We start from the raw sequence: 21,764 nt of genomic DNA, 5'->3' as shown, positions 1-21,764 counted from the left end.
CATGTGTCTTTTAGAAACAACTTTTATTCTTACAGTTAGGTCGATAAATATTTGGACAGAGACAACTTTTTTTCAAATTTTGGTTCTGTACATTACCACATTTAATTTTAAATGTAACAACTCAAATGCAGTTGAACTGCAGACTTTTAGCTTTAATTCAGTGGGTGGAACAAAAAGATTGCATAAAAATGTGAGGAACTAAAGCCTTTTTTTTTTACACAATCACTTCTTTCAGGGGCTCAAAAGTAATTGGAGAATTGACTCAAAGGCTAATTCATGGGCTGTTGTGGGCAATTCATTTTTTATGTCACTATCAATAGGGCAGATGAAAGGCCTGGAGTTGATTTGGGGGGGGGTTGCTTGTGCACAGACAGCACATTTTGCTTGCCATGCAGGTACAACAAGCCATCCTTAAGCTGCAAAAACAGAAAAACCCAAACTGAGAAATTGCTACAATATTGGGAGTGGCAAAATCTACAGTTTGGTACATCATGGGAAAGAAACAAAGCACTTGTGAACTCAGCATTGCCAAAACACCTGGACGTCCACGGAAGACAACAGTGGTGGATGATCGCAGAATTATTTCCATGGTGAAGAGAAACCCCTTCACAACAGCCAACCAAGTGAACAAAACTCTCCAGGAGGTAGGCGTATCGATATCCAAGTCTACCATAAAGATACAACTGGATAAAAGTAAAAACAGGGTGCACTGCAAGGTGCAAGCCACTCATAACCTCAAGAATAGAAAGACTAGATTGGACTTTGCTCAAAAACATCTAAAAAAGCCAGCACAGTTTTGGAAAAACATTCTTTGAATAGATGAAACCAAGATCAACCTTTACCAGAATGATGGCAAGAAAAAAGTATGGAGAAGACGTGGAACAGCTCATGATCCAAAGCATATCACATCATCTGTAAAACATGGCGGAGGCAGTGTGATGGCTTGGGCGTGCATGGCTGCCCGTGGCACTGGGACACTAGTGTTTATCGATGATGTGACACAGGACAGAAGCAGCCAAATGAATTCTGAGGTGTTCAGAGACATACTGTCTACTCAAATCCAGCTAAATGCAGTCAAATTGATTGGGAGGCATTTCATAATACAGATGGACAATGACCCAAAACACACAGCCAAACCAACCCAGGAGGTAATTGAAAAGAATCTGCAGGTTTGAGGATGGTAGGGGAGGTGGAACTTCCAATGGGTGTGGACTGTAAGTCAGGTCTAGGTGAGGTGTGTTCATGTATGAGTTCAGAACATTCGTGGGGAGGAGGCAAATCATCCTGCTCCCCCTTATATCCAAGTAGGATATTCAGTATAGCCATTGGACCAAATGTGGGTGCTGAGTATTTAATATGAAGCTGAGGATTAGATAACAACAAAACTTCATACTCATCCACTCAGTCTTTGTGCTGACATATGCTGTGTGTGTATGTTTTTCAGTAGGGCTAAAACATTATGTGAGGTATGCAGAGTGGTGGGATGACCTAGGGTAATAGGCGTAGCCATCTCAGCGACCATAGCACAGGCTGCCAAACTCCTGAGACACGCAGGCATGCCTTGAACCTGTACTGGAACCACTTTTGAGAAAAAAAGCAACAGGGCGAAATTTGCCTCCATGTTCCTGCGCCAGGACTCCTGCCATGGTTTTACAATTGTCCCTGGCAAATAAGTGAAACATCACGCCATAATCGGGTAGGCCCAGACCAGAACTTGAAACCATCGCACTTTCAAATAACCAAAAACTTGTAACTTTCATTAGACCATTTAATAAAATTAGACATCTCAGTCTTAGTGGCTTGTCTCAGAACAATGTCATAGTAGGAAAAATCAGCTATCCATTGGCGGCAGTAACCAATCATGCCAAGAAAGGTTAACATGTCTTTCTTGGTTTGTGGGCGGGGCAGACCCAGTACAGCAGTAATTCTGGCATGGCTGATTTTCCTTTCCTTTTCAACACTTTCTGTACACCATTGTAATTTTGACACCTTGTGTCCACATGCATATAACCATAATAATAGACTAACACAGTCCACCTGGCAGGCCTCCCGAATGAAACTACATATGAGGAGATCATCCACATATTGTAGAAGGACAGAACCATGAGGGGCAGTCCAAGGGCGCAGTGTAGTCTGGAGAACAATAGAGTAGACCACAGGGCAATCTACATAACCCTGAGGCATTCTACACCAAGTATACTGGCGATGTTTAAATGTAAAAGGCAAAAAGTGGCCGTGTCTCCTTGTCAACTGGGACAGAAAAAAATGCACTCTTTAAATCAATAACAGAGAAAAACTCTGCATGGGCAGGAATGGCTGATAGCAGAGATGGCACGTCTGGAACCACAGGGACTATGGGTATGATCTGAGTATTTACTGCTCTAAGATCCTAGACAAACCTAAAGGTATTGTCAGCCTTTCTCACTGGGTTGATAGGTGTGTTGTAGGGAGAAATAATTTCCTCAATAACCCCTGCCTCTAGAAATTCCATTACCATTGGTTCAATCCCCTTTTCTTTCTCTGGGGAAAGTGGATATTGTTTAATATAGACAGGTGCAGTGCCCCGCTTAAGCATTGCCTTGTAAGGTGTACAAGAGATTAGGCCAACATCTTGATCAGTCCTTGCCCACACTTCAGGAAGAACCTGATCAAGCAGTGGATCCTGTGGCTGACATACCAGATATAAAAAACAACCACTGTTTGGCACATGAATGGGCATACCTGAGGATGTGACATGTAGGTGTCCTGTTTTGCTAATCCCCAACTGCAATTTCAGTAAAACAAATAAATCCCTTCCTAGCAGATTCACGGGACAATTTGGGATGATCCTGAAAAATTTACACTTCCCATGCTCTCTCAGTCCATCCTGCCATACTGACTAATTAACCCTTTTAAGAGCTTAAACCCGTTTGCAGCCAGCTGAATCTTGCATGCCCAGGCACAAGAAACCCAAGGGACCAAGTAGATCAGCCAAGAAATCTGATCTCCACCAGTATTTCCTCTCAGACTCCCCAACTGCTTCAGACCATGAAACAACTAAGATGGCAACCCCAGCCAGGAGGTCAGATCAGAGGCCTCAGGATGAAGAGTCTGGGACACAAGCTGACAGCCCAGACTCATCCCTCCTCCTTCTCTAGCATCTCTGTGTCTCACAGCCCCAGTTTCACTTTCTCCTGCAGAGAAACAAAACCTTCCCAGTGATCTGCAAACTCTCCTAAAGTTTCTGCCAAGTAAGGAGGATTTTGAGTCTTTAGTCACACAAATTTTCCTTTAGGGAAAAACAGAATCCCTTCAGCATCAGATCACTAAAGTGTATACAAGGGTGACTGCACTAGGATCAACTACATCACACACAGATTCAAGAATTACAGCCTTGGAGCATTCACTAGTGCAGCTACATTCCTTTCTATCATCATTAGCACTTGGAATAGATGACCAAGAGAATAGAGGAAGACGGAATAATATACGGCTGAGAGGCATACCAGAAGCTACACTGGGGTCAGCATTCAAGGTGACTGAAAGTTCTGTTCCACATACCAGGGCAACATAATCCTCACATGTTTCTCCTACCTTAGGGGAAGGCATTTTTGTCTTATTCTGACCCATGTTTGAAGAAGAGACCGACCAAGACAGAGAACACAGTTATTGTGTGCTGTTAGTGTTCACTTTATCTATCAGTTCTAGTAACTACTAGCTTATGTGTTTTAGAAGTAGCCTCAGTTATTCAAAGTTCTAGGCTCATTACCTATAGTCCTGGACTCATAGTATTTTTAACCTCCTGAGCGTTACACTGAGGTCTAGATTTCTGTACCAGAAGTGATCCACTGTTTTTCATGAAATTTTTTTTTTAAATTGTAGACCTGTAACTTACAGAAATATGTCTGAACAGGGGTTCTAGTAGATATTATGAATATAAAAAATGTTTGAAACACACAATCATTTAAAAAAAAAAATACTTTTAATAAAATTAAAGGAAAAACACAAAAATCAGCTTAAACATGACTACATAAACAAAGCTTGAAGCCATGGCAGGGGGGGGTCAGGCAGGCGGTGATGTCCAGGTCCAGGCAGAGATGTCAGAGTCCAAGCAGAGGTCAAAGCAGGCGGAGATGTCAGAGTCCAGGCAGAGGTCAGGGCAGGCGGCAGGCAGAGATGTGGGAGTCCAGGCAGAGGTCAAAGCAGGCAGCAAATGGTCAAAATTAGGCGAAGATCAGCAAAGGTAAGATAAGACACAGTGTTACACACTAGCCATCCAGGGAATAAGTGGCAATTTTTAAAACTTTGATTCTGTATTTATTGGGGTTTGTTTTGAATTATTTTGTATTGATTGGATACGGGAGTTTGTATCCAATTCAATACAAAATAAGAATTTGAATTTCCAAGTTATTTACTTTTATTTTTTTGTATTGGATTGGATACAGGAGTTTGTATTCAATCCAATACAAAATGAGCGTTTGAATTTACCAGTTATGTACTTTGTATTCATTTTATAATATTTTGTATTGGATTGGATACGCAAGTTTGTATCCAATCAAATACAAAATATAAATTTGAATTTCCAAGTTATTTACTTTTATTTTATTTTTTTTAATTTTTTGTATTGGATTGGATACGGGAGTTTGTATCCAATCCAATACAAAATGACAGTTTGAATTTACCAATTACACACTTTGTATTTATTTGAATTATTTTGTATTGGATTGAATACAGGAGTTTGTATTGAATCCAATACAAAATGAATGAATGAGTTTCTATTTGAATTTCCCGCACACGCGCCGACGTCATCACGCACGCACGCACAAGAAGCTGGCCAGCTTTTTTCCTCCGCCGGCCGGCTTCTTGTTTCAGAGATCACCCGGCGCTGGAACGAGAACGACGCTGGATGATCAGCGGGACCAGGTAAGAAACCGGCCGGCATCTTGTGTTCCGCCGGCCGGCCAGCGGAGCACAAGATGCCGGCTGGCTTCTTACCTGGTCCCGCTGGTATATGAGAAGGCACCCGACGCTGGAAACGGAGACCGACGGACGACGATCGACGGAGGACGACGCTGGAACACGAACCCGACGCTGGATGAGCACAGGGGGACCGAGATTTTCCCTACATTAAAATCCCCACTTACCTGGGTAAGTGGGGATTTTAATGTACGGAAAATCTCGGGCTTAACGAAAAGAGCAACTTTTTTGAGCCCGTACGAAGGTCGGGCTTAACGGCAAGGAGGTTAACTAAAAATAAAAACATTAGGGGTGTCACTAACTAACCCAAGCTCATAACCTGTCCTGGGTTTATAACGTTAACTAGGTAGGATAAGAAAAGATCTTAGAATAGTATGTACTCTGTCTTGGCAGTTCACAGCAAGGAGGAACCCTAATTATATCCCCCTATCTCCTTTCGAATAATAATCCTACACAACAAATAACACGTAACATCCTACATAACATGACATAGGCACCCAACTCGGTGTCACTGTGCTTTCACCTGTCTCGGGTCAACGATCAATAAGACCTAGCCGAGGAGGTGGTGCGTCTTACACCTTGTTGACACAACCTTCAATGACCCTGGTCCGTACACTTACCACCCGGACACTTGTGTCATACAAACAAATTATCTTATACTTCTACGTGATAGAGGAGAGAAAGCAGAGAAAAACAACAGCCGTTATATTCACAAACACTGAGACAGAAACACTGAGACAGACAAAAGTGAAAGTGGATATGACCATAAGAGACACTGGGATGTGTGTAACATCACAACTCAAAAATGTGCTATACTGATTCTTCTCCTAAGAATCTCTTGTAGACGTGCACAAATCTACATGTAAGGACTTACACAATTAGTCCTATATTAAGACCTATCTTCCCCAAAGATAGTCCCTATCTTCTCCAAAGATAGTTAATTAGCACTTCTCTTCTCCTTTCTTTATCTATTACTAAAAGGATTCAAGATAGAAGCAACAGAAATTATTCGGAAAGAAACGAAAAAGTTCCCAACCCGTTAGGGAGGAATTCCCGTACTCACCGAAAGTTCTGTGTGCTCTATCCCGGCTTACGAGCCCCCAGCTGAAAGGATCTGCAGGTTTCTTGGCTCTATTCCTCTGTGATCTCTCACCATCCCAGTGTCTCTCAGTGCATCAGAACAGGCGCCTGGGAAGAATTAGTCAACAACGCATACACTCGTATGGTATCAAGCAATCTTCAACTTTATTATAACAAACATTAGTTTATATACCATAACAATATGCCGTTGTGCATGCTCATTTATTAGAATGGAATGGAAATTCACTAATATATATGTATCCTAAATGAGATTATTTAGCGACATAATTTCAGACACATACAAAACACCTTGTTATTAATAAACAATTGACATTATCTGAGTTTAGCAGAATTAACAAGGACACTCATCTTGGCAGAACATCAGGTTTATACATATATAGTCTAAACAACCAAAGAACACATTTAGTTCTCACAACTAAGCTCTCATAACTAAAAACTGAAACAAAATGGAGTGTCTCAGGCAACAAAATGGAGTGTCTCAGACCCTTTCAGTAATTAAAGCACAGAAGTGGAATATTCTTGAATGGCCAAGTCAGTCACCTGATCTGAACCCAATTGAGCATGCATTTCACTTGTTAAAGACTAAACTTCGGACAGAAAGGCCCACAATCAAACAGCAACTGAAAGCTGTTGCAGTAAAGGCCTGGCAGATCATTCAAAAGGAGGAAACCCAGCATCTGGGGATGTCCATGTGTTCAAGACTACAGGCTGTCATTACATTTTTACATTTTATTTTATTTTCAGCTTTTCAGTTCCTCACATTTTTATGCAGTCTTTTAGTTCAACCCACTGAACTAAAGCTGAAAGTCTGCATTTGAGCTGCATCTGAGTTGTTTCATTTAAAATTAATTGTGATAATGTACAGAACCAAAATTAGAAAAAAATTGTCTATGTCCAAATATTTATGAACCTAACTGTATATTTAGGTTTACCAACGTATACTAGGTAGTAGACATTTCAGCAGGTGTATGTAATAGTCATAATTGTTATAATTGGTACATACTGGAAACAGATTTTTACTATATAAGTAGTTAAATTATAGTTGTGTTCAAAATAATAGCAGTGTGTTAAAAAGAAAAATGAATAAAGCTCAAAATCCTTATAATGGCTTTTATTTCCATACACACAAATGCACTGGGAACACTGCACATTCTATTCCAAATCAAAACATAAAGAATGAACGAAAGAAAATGTATCCAAATGTTTGTTTTTCCTTTATAGACAATGAATGTTGGGCTGTTTAAAATATTAGTGTGAGGTCACTCATTCTTTGAAAAAACAGGTGTCAATTACAGCCCTTATTTAAGGCAGGAAGGGAGCAAATGTACATGCCGGTTTAGTGCATTTCTCTTTGAAAATTGGAGTAAAAAGGGTTGTTCCTGACACTGTTCAGAAGAACAGTGTATTTTGATTAAATTAGTTGATCGGAGATGAGAAAACATAGAAAGTGCAGAAAATAATAAAATGGCTAAAATGGTCTAAAATACTTAAAAGTGGACTACAAAACCTGAAAGAAAATAGAAAACTACCATTCAAACTGATAGAAGAATAGCCAAAATGTCAAAGACTTTGCAATGATTTCTCAGGAATGAAGCTGAATGAGCTTCAGGAAGATCAAAGAAGATCTAAACTTATTTGTGAATACTGTTAAAATTAGAAGACTCCTATGTAAAGCCAAGCTATTGGCAAGAAGCCCTGTGTAAACCCCAATGTTAAAGAAAAAGTGCTAAAGAGAGTACAGTTTGCCAAAGAACACACTGACTGACATAAAGTGAAATGACGCAACATTTTGTGGAAAGCGAGACTATTCTTTTTATGTCTAGGGGCCACAGACAGTTTGTCAGACTTTTTATTCCCCTTTCTCTGGATCAACTATATCTATAGGATTTTATCTTGGATATGTCCCCCTCCCCCTCAAGGTTGAACTTGATGAACTTCTCTTTTTTGCAACCTAACTAACTATGTAACTATGGTGTTGGGCATATTTATCACATACCAGACATCATGGATCAATGTTTCTGAAGCAAAACCAAGAAATACAGAAGGATTATGTATTTCTTGGTTGACTCCACACAACACAGTTGTGCAGCAGTTTGGTTGACTCCAATCAACACAGATGTGCAGCAGTTCTCAGAAACAGTGGTTATACAAATAAATATTCATAATTTAAATGAATGGAAAATTTAGAAACGTTTTTTAAATTTATGCAGTAAATGTTTTGAGTTTGTAAAAAAGAATGCAAACACTGCTATTTTTTAATATTCCATTGTCTTCACTTTCTGTAAAGGAATAACACAAACTGGATACATTTTACTTTGTTTTAATTTGGAATAGAATGTACCGTGTTCCCAATACATTTGTGTGTATGGAAATAAAAACTATTATAAGGATTTTGAGCTTTATTCACTTTTTTAAGCACTACTTATTTTAAACACAACTATACTTCTAAATAATTACATACATTACATTTTTTTAAAATTAAAACATCTTTTTTGATAAATTATTGTAATCTGTTGCTTAGTTTACTGTATTTATATTATGGATTTTGTAGTAAAACTTTTTTTTTTCTTCTGATATCCTGACCTTGCACTTAAATAGCAAGGTCCACTCGGTAATGTGGGCCTTTGGCTTTGTTAAAATTCTGCAATAAACTGAAAAAAAAAGTATTTACCTTACCACTAGTTATTGGTAAGGTTGATACCACCCAAAACTGCTCATATCTTACAAAAGGAAATTTTGTACTGTGTTGGAATGCTCTCCTGCAAGATCATTAAAAAAGCAGACCTACAAAGTCTGCTTTAAATTTAAAACACAATGCATATTTCTATGGGGATACTTAATGTTTTACACAATAAGTGTTTACACAATTTAGTGAGAGGATGTTTGTGCCTGTGAGGGAATTGGGGATTGTCTTTTAGGTTGTCTCTATACCTTTAGTTTGTACTGCTTGTTAAAAGCTGTCATTTAATATGCATTCTTTAAATGTAGTCATTCAGTTTTATATGGTATGAGCAAAGTTTTTTTCAGTGTTCAAATGATTTTTCTCTAAATTACTTTCAGTCTATTGGTGAAGGTTTTAAAGAAGCTGTGCAATATGTTTTGCCTCGGCTACTTCTAGCTCCTGTTTACTACTGCCTGCACTACTTTGAATTTGTTAAGGTAAGGGAGAGTTTTAGCAGTTATTTATCAGTCAGTAAATTATAATTTATCAATTTCAATGATTTATTGTGTATTTTTTAGTATGTCTTTCATATTTTCAATAATACTTTACAAAAAATCCAATATTTTTTTAATATTTCAACAAGTTTCTAAAGTTATTATTATTTATGTTTTTAAAGCAGACTAAATACATGCAGCACAATATGCCTAAGTGTACAGTTAGGTCCACAAATATTTGGACAGAGACAACATTTTTCTAATTTTTGTTCTGTACATTACCACAATTTTAAAAGAAACAACTCAGATACAGTTGAACTGCAGACTCAGCTTTAATTCAGTGGGTTTAACAAAAAGATTGCATAAAAATGTGAGGAACTAAAGCCTTTTTTTTTACACAATCACTTCATTTTAGGCGCTCCCAAAAGTAATTGGGCAATTGACGCAAGGCTTTTTCATGGGCTGGTGTGGGCAATTCCTTCGTTATGTCACTATCAATAGGGCAGATGAAAGGCGTTGGCGTTGATTTTGGGGGGGGGGTGCTTGTATGTGGAAGATTTTGCTGTGAACAGACAACATGCGGTCAATGGAGCTCTCTATGCAGATACAACAACCCATCATTAAGCTGCAAAAACAGAAAAAACTCATCAGAGAAATTGCTACAATATTAGGAGGGGTAAAATCTACAGTTTGCTACATCATGAGAAAGAAACAAAGCATTAGCAACGCCAAAAGACCTGGACGTCCGCGGACGACAACAGTGGTGGATGATTGCAGAATCATTTCCATGGTGAAGAGAAACCCCTTCACAACAGCCAACCAAGTGAACAACACTCTCCAGGAAGTAGGTGTATCGATATCCAAGTCTATCATAAAGAGAAGACTGCATTAAAGTTATCAGAGAGGGTGCAATGAAAGGTGCAAGCCACTCATAAGAACAGAAAGGCTAGATTGGACTTTGCTCAAAAACATCTAAAAAAGCCAGCACAGTTCTGGCTTGGGTGTGCATGGCTGCCAGTGCCACTGGGGCACTAGTGTTTATCGATGATATGACAAAGGACAGAAGCAGCCAAGTAAATTGTGAGGTGTTCAGAGACATACCGTCTGCTCAAATCCAGCTAAATGCAGTCAAATTGATTTTCATACAGAGGCTTTTCATACAGATGGACAATGACCCAAAACACACAGCCAAAGCAACCCAGGAGGTAATTAAAGCAAAGATGTGGAATATTCTTGAATGGCCAAGTCAGTCACTGACTGACTTGATCTGAACCCAGTTGAGCATGCATTTCACTTGTTAAAGACTAAACTTCAGACAGAAAGGCCCACAATTAAACAGCAACTGAAAGCTGTTGCAGTAAAGGCCTGGCAGAGCATTCAAAAGCAGGAAAGTCTGCAGTTCAACTGCATCTGAGTTGTTTCATTTAAAATTAATTGTGGTAATGTACAGAACCAAAATTAGAAAAAAGTTGTCTCTGTCCAAATATTTATGGACTTAATTGTAACCTTATCCTAAGGACATCAAAAGTGCATCCAAGTAGCTTCAGAATTCTGGATGCACTGGACTAAGTAATTGACTTTCTCTGTACAGCCGCCACTCCCCCTTGCCTTTTCACACACAACCAGCTAATATATTTCTTTTTCAGCGTTCATGATACCAAATCAGAGCTTTAGTCCAGTCCTCAGAATCTATCTCCTTTTAGCACACTGAAAATATTTATTCTGCAAAATGCCTGAGTTCGGCATCAGGCTTTTTATTATTGTAGAGCTTGTTTATGATAAAAGAGATTTCATCTTCTTGTGAAAAGTTTAATGTCATGATTGGAAGTTTTGTTTCCCTCCGTTCTATTTCTAGTGGCAGCTAAAAATATCGGATTAGAAAAGGCGAATCTCTGTAAAAAGGACACAGACGACAGTAAAAACTTGACAGTAATTCCAATGTCTCGCTACTCTGATTAAAAAAAAAAAAAGTCTTTAGATACATGGAGTTAAAAATTGCATAGTTTATGTTTAAATCATTGTTTATTCCTTATTGCAGCAATTAGAAGAAAAAAGTGAGGACGAAGAAGACAAAGAATGTTTGAAGCAATCTATCACTGCTTTACTCAACCTTCAGAGCAGTATGGAAAGGATATGTTCTAAGAGCCTGGCAAAGAGACGACTTAGGTATTGAAGAACTGTACATGACATGGCTTTTTTGTGTCCTTAACATTTTTGTTGTGCATTGGTGTATAGTCGCTAATGCTTTATACCACGGGGACACATATGAATTTCACAAATGCAAATGCGATGTGATGAGCAAAAGAAAAGGTTGTGCAGGTCCCCTGTATGCCATCAGTTAGTACATATCTATTCGTAAATGTAACTTCGTGTTGTAATTGTAAAAGAAAACAGAGGGAAAGAAGAGGGAAACATTTGATTTTTGATATTGTGTTTGAGAAACCAACTTACTAATATCCGGTTCAATAGAATTAGTTTCAATTCTCAGTGAGATCTCAAGGTGATCATCAGATATTTTGGTTCTAATGTTACTCTTAGCGTGCTTTATTCTTGAAAATAGTTGCTCAAAAATGTATGTGCTGCCAAAAAGTGATGACATGAATAAGGCATGATGAAGTTTGGGGTATTTTTCTCTGGGAAGATAGGACCTATAAAAGTCCAGTAAAGAAACATGATCAAATTTTTCCCTAAGTTCAATATGAGATTGCAGCTCTATGCATCTATTCCATCTGAAAATTGGCAGGTAACATGTTTATATCGACTGAAAATGGAGTTGGAAACAGGGCTGTGGAGTAAGTAGATAAATCCTTCGACTCTGACTCTCCGACTCCCTGACTCCTACTCCTCTGTATTTATAGGGTTTTTCATTTTATCTTCACACTTTTGCATTCTAACTTCACAAAAAAATTAGACCCCCCCCCTAAATTGTTCATAAATCAATAGGAGTATTATAAAATTAAATATGACACAATTTTTTTACCATAAAAGAAACATGAATAAAAATATATGAAAATTAATTGATGATTTGTCAATTATGTTGTTTACTTGATATAATTTTACAAATAAGTATCTTTATTTCAGGGATTTATATAAAAATAATATTCATCTTTTTATCTTCAAAGTTATTAGCTTTATATTTAGTATTGCACTTAGCCTTATGGCCAGAGAATTAAGTATTGCAGAACGTCAAACAGTGGCAGTTATCTGAATGGAAGTGATGCCTCCCAGATAGCAGATCGCTCGATTCCACAAGGGACACCAAACCGCTGACGCTGCTTTCAAATTCCTCCAAAACAGCGATGTGGTCTCCAGCAATCAGTCAGGAACCATCAAGGTCAAAGACAAAGTGATGAAATGATACATTCAGGAAGTGATTTAAAAGCCATCCAAAGGTCGGATCAAGGTCAGGGCTAATAGTGGGGAAAATTATTCCTGTTGAGAACATGTTCTCTATACGTAAAGAAGTAATAGAAGAAATAGGTTAATTAATTCGGTTGCCTTTCTAGAAAGCATCAGTAGTGTATTTTTAACAATAAGCAAGCGAGATTGCTCAAAAAATTATACAAAAATGTTTAGCTTTTTGCCTAAATACCTAAGAGGAGAATGATTAATAAATCATTTAATTAATTATTACATATTTTTATTTATTGTTTCTTGAGAAAAGCGTTTATGGTAAAAATATTGTTATATTTATTTTTATAATCAATGTATTGATTTATGAATAATTAGGGGGTCTAAATTTTTTGTTAAAGTTTGAATGCAAAATAATTTTTTGACAAGGGAGAAATTTTTATTTTGCGAGTTTGGTTGCAAAAGTGTGAAGTTCAAATGCAAAAGTATGAAGATAAAATGAGAAACCCTGTAATATGCTAATGTATTTTCCAAGTTGATTGAAGGAAGGCAACATACATGCCATTTAACCACAGAACTACTGGCTAGGAAGCTGATGCTCCACTGTATTGGCCAGTTTAAACAAAAGGTAAAAAAACTAAAACAATAATGTTTTTTTATGGTTTTTATCAAGTTGCTATAAAGTAGCGTAGCATGCATAAAAATCGGGAACATGAACTTTACCAGTTTAAAAATATGAATCACATTCTTTGGTAGTTTTAAATCAAAAACATAGCTTAACTACATGAACATAAACAAAAGCTTGAAAACCTAAAACAGTTAATATATTAAACTTGGAATATAGTTGGGAAGTGGAATAGCTGTTAAATGCAATCCAAAACTAACTCAATGTAGTGTTCTGGGAAACAGAATTGCTTCTGCCAAATGCTCTTTCATAGAAGCTCTTTATTATGACTTGGATCGGTGGCATTGCTGTTACGGTTCTAGCCACATCAGTAATAATTTCGGGATAAACAAGGATGGCTTTTTCTAGTCAGTTTTGATGAGCGATCATACTTTTCTACTTCTTTTAATTCTTTAAAAAACTCATGCTGGAATCTCTTTATTTTGACATTTTCTGGTTTCTTGTTTATCTTTCGCACATATGCGACGTCGCTTCACTGTTGAAAGTTCCATTTTGTCCAAGTAGGAATCAAAGTCTAATACTTCATTTGAAGAGAATGATCCCGAGTTACTAGTGATTATAGCTTCATCCAGTGGTGGTGTTTCAGGTAGTAATCACTCCATGCGGACTGCTACATCATAGAGGGCCTTTTTTACAGTATCAGTCTGGTCATCACTCAACAAAATTGGGCTCATTGGATCAACATAAATAGCAGCTAACAAAAATTGATTATCCAGTAAGAGATTCTCCCTTTTCATCATTGAAGATACAATGCCATCAGCTATTAACCCTCCACTTTTGTTCAGGCAAAATATCAAGCTCTTCCTTTTTAAGAACAATTTACCAGGTGTTAAATCTTCGGACTGCAAACTTGGTGACAGTAAAGGGGTTAGAAAGTAGATTTTCCAGTACTTTTACTTGTGTCCATTGGCTTTCAGTTAATAAAAAATTTTCATTGTCCAATTCTTCAAGAAAGTTTTTTAGTTCAAGCGCAAATGCTTCCCCAGTGTGTTGTTTGATCCAAAATGGCTCCTTTTCAAAATGGCATCTGTTTTAGGGGCCCTGGCTGCAACAGTTACTTGCCTCAATTTGCCAATTAGAGTAGCTGCATGACGATCTTTCAATCCATCTCTTATTGCTATTTGCAGAGTATGAACAGCACAACACATATGTTGAAAAGTAGTACGCTTAGATGCTCCTTCAACATTGTTATCCAAAATGCCACTATTCTCTTCGCTTTCACTTTCTCCAATACTTGCATAACTGTCTTCCTTTAATATCCGTCTGTCACTTTCCTCATCTACTTTATTCATTTTCTCAATTGTGCTCAACATATTAGGAACATTTTCTGTCACAATACATAGAATCTGTTCCTTTTTAATTTCACAATCTTCTAAAACATCCTCCACTAACTTCTGAAGATAGTCACTGGTGTGATGTGCCTGGGTGTCCTCTACTCCCAAGGTTGGCGTTATTGTTTTATTATTTTCATCAGCAAACCTAACATTATTAGCAAAATAATTGACATGTGCGTGCATCCACTTAACTAACTTCCTAGTATTAGGTGCTGTGCAAAAGGGAGTTAAAGTTCAGCCCTGGATGGGAGCTTATATGGAAAGTGCAGACAGGACACCTGAACACACATCAGGCCATAGCACTCACCTACACCTATATCATTACACTTGTTTACACTCAAATGAACTTAAACACATTATATCTGAAATAAAATGAAAACACTTTTTGTAATGTACATAATCCAGATTACAGTAATGTTAATATCAGGTTGTATAATAACTCAGATGAACTTCACACTAGTGGAAATACAACTATGCACTGGGTGTTATTCTTACATCAGAGAAGTACTTAATTACGTGGGGGTGCCAGAGAAGTTCCTGGCTTTTCCCCCTCCCAAGTAAAACAGAGAGAAATGAGTGTGGGGGCATATGACAGCCTAATATCTTAGTGCGTAACTGCAAATATCATGTGTTTGCGATTCTTAAAACTGTTTTTTCTTTTAGTGAGAAGCTGTGATTTCAGAGGCACAAGCAAGTTTCCGGTCGTTGGAGTTACGGGCCGTCATTACGTTTTTGTTTCTCCAGGGAAAGTCGGCAAAGGATATTCACACTGAGATGTCACAAATCTGGAGTAGAAGTGTCCTTCCTACAGCACTGTCACAACCTGGATATCTCTTTTGAAGACTGGGCATTTCACTGCTGAAGATGAGCCGCGCTGTGGGCGCCCCTCAACCTCAACTGACCCGGCAACCTGCGATGCTGTCCATGAGCTGATTATTGTGGACCGGCCAATATCCGCAAAAAAGATAGCCCAGATACTTGACATCTCACGGGAGCGTGTTGGGTTTGTTATCACCACTATCCTAGACATGCGCAAGCTTTCAGCGAAGAGGGTGCTGAAATGTTTGAGCAGTGATCAGAAGAAGGAACGAGTCGAAGCATTCAAAGCCATTTTGGCCCATTTTGAAGCTGCACAGGACCTTTTGGCTAGGTTAGTGACTGAGGATGAAACCTGGCTCCACATCTATGATCCTGAAACCAGGGCACAGTCTAAGGAATAGCGCCACAGCGGGTCGCAGCTGCCAAAGAAGTTCCAAACCCAGAAATCATCCAAAATAGTAATGGCGTCCGTTTTCTGGGACAAAGACGGTATTCTGTTGGTGGACTACCTACCTCAGGGCTCTAGTATCATCGGACAGTATTATGCTAACCTCTTGGACCAGCTGAAGGTGGCAATTAAGATGAAATGCCCTAGAAAGTTGACCAAAGGGATCCTTTTTTTGCAGGACAATGCACCTGCGCACACATCCAACGTTGTGGCTGCCAAATTGAACACCCTGGGTTTCCAATTAGTTCACCATCCCCCCTACTCACCTGACCTGGCCCCTTCGAACTATTATCTGTTCCCAAATTTGAAGAAACACCTGAAGGGGCAACAATTTGAGGACATTTCTGACGTCAAAGATGCTGCTGAGAGCTGGTTTGCGGCCCAACCAAAGGACTTTTTTTTGAACGGTCTAGAAAAGCTGCAACTACGCTGTACCAAGTGCATCAGTCTTGGGGTAATATGTTGAATAAATTTGTTATTTATTCTCTGTCTCTCTTCTTTCTGGGCAAAGCCAGGAACTTTTCAGCACCCCGTCGTATGACTATTGTTTGTGAAATGAGAAATGTGAACTTGCTGTATTTTTTTTAATTATAATTTAAATTTATCAGGAGTCAGCACATTTTTTCCGACTCCAGGTACCCAAAGTTGTCTCTGACTGACTTCGCAGCCCTGGTTGCAAATATACCAAAATATTGGTTATTTTCACAGGAAAATCTTGAAATCAGTTTTCAAAATTCTTGTGTCAAATCAAAGAGCAATGATGCATATTTTTCACCGTTCACAGGACTATGTGTGACCGTGTGAAAATGCATAAAATTGTTTGCCTTAATTTGATCCTGCCATAGTTTCAGTTTCATTTGAAACACTGTTATGGTTTGAAACATTGTATTGCTAAGTTGGTTTTTGCCTTGAAGACCCAAATTTAACTTATTGAAATGAGCTGTCAAATCCACTAAAAATGCTACATCTATAAGCCAGTTTTCATTGTCAAGTTCTGGCAACAAATTTTGCTTTTGATAACATAACGACTTTCATGTTGCAAATCATGAAACCTTTTGAACATTTGGCCTTGACCTGGCTACTTAACTTAACAAAAGTAAATGATGTCGCCATAGTCAGCATCCATACTTTTAATGAATTCCTGGAACTAGCGATAATTCAATCCCTTGGCCCTTAATGACAATTTGCATGACATCCATCTTTGACACCATCAGTAATTATTCCAGATATTGACAATGGACAGAAAATCTTTTTACTTTACATACTTTTTACTGCTTTATGTAAATCCCTGTATTTAGTTGCCTTTTAACGTCCCTGGCAGTACATTTGACATTTAAAAATACTTCTAATTTTAAATTTCACGCCGGTCCTGCCCCCCAGCACAAGTCGCTTGCACACACTCATGTTGCATGCCCAGCCGGCATCTGCATCCCATGGCCTCGCATTCCCAACGTTCACACGCCAGGGCCGCAGAAGCCGGCCGACACCGCAGGCTGGTGGCAACAAGGTAAGCCCTATTTTGCATATAATGTCTTTAAAAACTTGCACAAATTCTCCACAAATTAGCCAAGAGCGCCTTACTGTTCGTCCTCAACAAAAAAGTACTCATCTGTCCACTTTTCGTTCAACACTCTTCTTCATCCAAAAATTTTTTTTTGTGTTCTGTTTTCATTTGAGATGTTATGGAAACCATGCTAGAAAAAAAATAGGGAGTAAATTTATTATGCCTAATATAAAGCGTGGCTGGCAACGTGTAAGGCATCTCAGAGGAATGCTTACCTGCCTTTCTCAAAAAAAATGAAATGCTCTCTTTTCTCCTTTGCAAATTGATAGGTTGTAGTACTGTAGGTTAACTGCTGTGTTGCTGCTATTGGAAGCCCCACACTTCACGTACACAAATGCACTATAAAAAAAAAATAAGGGTGGTATTTAGCATTTTTATGGCAATTGTAAGTGGTAGTAGATAATGTATGAGGTGCTGATGAGATGCTGCTATTGGAAGCCCCACACCTCATGTACACAAATGCATTTAAAAAAATTAGGGATAGTATTTAGCACTATTATGGCAATTGTAAAGGGTAGCACATGATGGTAGTGATGAAATGGAGGAGTGCTTGCCTGGCTAAAACGGAACCTCTTAATGGTAGATAAGCACCTTTTCTGCTCTGCTTTCTCCTTTTGGAAGCCGCACATGTGGTGCACAAATAGCGAGAGGGTACATGCACAAAAGCATACGTGCACGAGAGGAGACGTATGTATGCATATTCTGCATAATGTTATCGTAGAAATTTGCTCCAGGCTGCATTCACAGCCATCCTTGGACACCCCTGCTTTATAGTTTCTGTAGTGTTCCTTTTAAAACAAGCATTGTATCGAAAAAATATAAAAATCCAGACTAGTTTGTCTAATGTTCAAGGGAAAATGAATGACGGAAAGCTGTCCTAGTCATTGTACTGGCCTCTCTATATGTTTACTCCCTGAGTAACCCTTGAAATAATTTTTAACACTTTGGGGAAACTCCCACTAAAACCATTTCTTTGCAGTCAATATAGAGGGAAAAAGTTTCCTAAATTGATCACCAGTGGAAAGATTGTACCCTTACAGTGGTGGATAGACTTGCACCATTAAAGACACTTTAAAACATCATGTAGCTGGCTCTAGGTATTGATGTTGGCCACAGAACTATGCAGGCATCATCAAATGTGAGGTCAATCAGGCACAGTTAGCCCCCTGGCGGTATTCCCGAGTGTGACTCGGGGGGGAATTTTTACATGCAAAAAGCGGTAACCCCGAGTCAGGCTAGGAAAAAAAAAACTCCTACCTGCACCCCTCAATCCAGCGGTCTTTTCAGTATTACCCGGCCGACTTCTGCATCACATCCTCGGTGTGATGTGTGAATCGTCGGTACGCTGGGGAGGCATGGCCAAGTGGGAGATTTAAAAGCAGATTACATTGTAATCTGCTTTTAAATGCTTGATCACAGTTAAATACAATAAATAACAAATGTAAAAGAACATCTTTTAGTGCATAAAACAGCTTTGTCTAGTGCCCTAATTTACAATTTGTCCACTATTAGCCCTGACCTTGATCTGACCTTTGCTTAACTTTTCCTGACCTTTTCATCATTCCTGATTTCTTTATTTGAACACCTTAAACAACAACCTTGACCTTGAGCTCACTTGAGTCACATGTGGAATCAAGCAATAGTGATTCACCAGGAAACTTGTCATCAGACAGTGAAAGTGAACTCAGCGAGAAATCTTAACTTGAGGTCAGTAATGTGCACCCTTGGTGCTCTATCTTAAATCATATTCAGAAAAGTAAAAAAAAAATATTCTGAACCTTCTGCCATTTGTAGAAAAAATACTCCTTAGTATCTCCTCATTATTTCCCTGTTTTTTTTAAACACATAGAAATAATATGGTTTTTTTTAAACCATGTTTTGTAATTCTGCTTTTAGTACTATTTATTAAAAAGCATATGTTTTTTTCTCTTTGAGTGTTGCTACTTGCTCTTGTGTATACATATATTGTATATTTATTCATTTAAATTTTTTTCAGTTTTTTAGTTGGCACACACTCAGGTCAGTATAAAATTAGCTTAATTAATATAATTATTAGTGTACCCGTTTTTCTTTTAGTTTTTCAGGCTCACAAAAAAAATATTTTGGGTTTGTAATACTGTTAAAAGTAATTAGGTGGTATATTTTTGCTATACTTAGTTATAGGTGAGTAGTGTAAACAAAATGTAGAGAATACAAGGGGGTGGGAGTCCCTGAGCTTTGTCTTTAAAGGAAGTGACATTAAAGACAGGCAATTGTTATTGTTTAAAAACGTTTTATATTTAGCGATATCCACAAGTTCAGGTCACTCTCACACAATCAGCCTTCTCAGTCTCACTAATGGAGTACCTACAGGTTTGTTCCATATACTACTAAGTAAGGAGTACTGATAAATATACAAAATACATATATTTTTGTTTAGAGGCATTTAACTTTTAATGAATATTTTTTTTTTAAATGTACGCATATATTCAGAAAATGTGTGGCAATTTTAAAATGTGGAGATGCTTTGGCTCTTTAGTTAAAACCCTATTGATAATTTTTGTCTTTTGGTATTCTAATGTGCTTTTGGTCATTTGGTCATTTAAGCCTTTTAATAATCTACTTTAATTGTGAGCCAGATTTTAATTGATCTCACAGGACTTAATTAATTTTAGGATGTTATAAGAATTGTATAAGCCTTGGACATCCTAGGGCTCCATTTAAAAAATAGGGAATCAGACCTGTCCTCCATGCTTAGTGGTGATAGAGAAGTAGCAGGAGCAACCACAGAGCACTGTGAGGAACTCAAGAGGTTAACACAGATTTCTGGAGCCATTTTACAGCAGCAGAGCTGAGTTAATGCAGTGGGAATATATATATATTATATATATTTACCTTTCATACCTATTAGGTTGCTGGAAATTTTTTGGTGTAGAAATAGGTTAACTTTAAAACAATGTTATTTGAATTATTCAAGCTATAGCAAATACCTTAGCTAAGTACATTTAATCTGTATTTCTATTGTTTCTTTGACCCAAGATTGTTGCCTTATATGTATCCGTGCTCAGGTGACTCAAGGAGCACATCTTCTCCGTCAGTCCGTAAAAAGGAAATGTAATTTGACACGGCTTCCTAGATAGCTTTTACCTGTTTCATAAAGCTACATCAAGCTGCAGGCATAAGTTAGAGGTGAAATGTGCAGGTATGATCCAACTGTTAAAATATAGCTTTGAAGTACTTGTTTCTTCAATCGTGCACATTTCAATTCTTTAAATACGTATGCTAGTTGGTAGTGTAGATGTCAACACTGAGTGGACACCACCAGCTTTTTTCAGGAGTAAAAACATGGCAATTGATCAGTTAAACCCATCTTGCCCATATGAATATTTTCCCTAATAGACAGCAGTTACTAAGCCACTAGAGAAAGCAGGTCTGCCAATTCTCTAGTTTTTGTTGATGTGATTCTTAATGCATTGCCAATGGCCAAAAATTACAGACTTTTTTTTTCCCAAGGATAACTGCTAAACACTGTTGAAATTTATATTTGTGAGATATTTTAAGGAATTGATATACCCTCTTTTTATTATTCAGGCAGACAGTCTGTGATACGGTATTGCTAAATGTTGTAAACAGTGCTGTGTTCAGAATGTCTGTAGATCAAATAATATCCAAGCTACTTCCCCAGTTAGCCATTTAGCTGTTTTTAGTACTAGTACCTAAAAAAAACAAAAGTTGGATGAGCTGTGAATAACCTTCTTGGACAGCCAGCCAATCAGTACCCAATTTATTTTTTTAAATTTTTGAATGTTTTGTTGAGAAGGGATCCTGTGACTAGATTTCTGTGGTCAAGTGACTGTTTCGGATGCTCAAAGCAACACATATAAATATTAAAGATGCTTTGTTATAGACAAAAGCAACATATTTGGAAATGGGGGAAGTTGTGTGTTTTACCTTTACTTTCACTTTGATAGTATCTCCTAGCATTAAAATGTAACACATCATCAGCTCCTGAATTATACATTTTTTTTCTCAACACCTGGGAATAATGGTTCCTAACTTTTGTATAAACCTAATGTTGTACTGTGGAACATGGGCATGTTACTCAATCTATGAAAGGGATGAGGTTTATTTTTCTTTTAAATTGCATTGTCACAGATCCCAGCAGGACCAGGGGATCTGTGTCACCCACCTCACATTCTTCTGCAGCCAACAGTAGCAGCAGTCCTGTTCAGGAATCCTGTCCAGTGGACACTTCCTGGTCTCCTTCATGTGATTCTCTGAGAGCTTCCCCTTTACCCCATAGAACCAGAGAAATCCGCAGAATTACTCCCGCTGCTGGCAGAAGTGTAAAACCACCTGAGCTGCCTCTGCTCC

The 21,764-nt window shown here is 38.1% G+C and overlaps 1 protein-coding gene across 5 annotated transcripts in view; it reads left to right on the top strand.

The window, feature by feature from the left end:
* The window catches only part of SOS1 (SOS Ras/Rac guanine nucleotide exchange factor 1), a 221,379-nt gene that overhangs the window by 122,381 nt on the left and 77,234 nt on the right, over nucleotides 1-21,764 (top strand). For 4 of the 5 annotated variants that reach the window (XM_072409143.1, XM_072409142.1, XM_072409141.1 and 1 more), the window contains 2 exons: nucleotides 9,115-9,213; nucleotides 11,249-11,376. In XM_072409143.1, the coding sequence (XP_072265244.1) occupies nucleotides 9,115-9,213; nucleotides 11,249-11,376 (227 nt within the window). The remainder of the gene's footprint in view (nucleotides 1-9,114; nucleotides 9,214-11,248; nucleotides 11,377-21,764) is intronic. The other variant, XM_072409140.1, reaches the window with a different exon arrangement.

Source organism: Pyxicephalus adspersus, chromosome 4 (assembly GCF_032062135.1).
Source record: "Pyxicephalus adspersus chromosome 4, UCB_Pads_2.0, whole genome shotgun sequence".
Lineage (NCBI taxonomy): Eukaryota > Metazoa > Chordata > Amphibia > Anura > Pyxicephalidae > Pyxicephalus > Pyxicephalus adspersus.
This window is presented reverse-complemented; position numbering and strand designations above follow the sequence as displayed.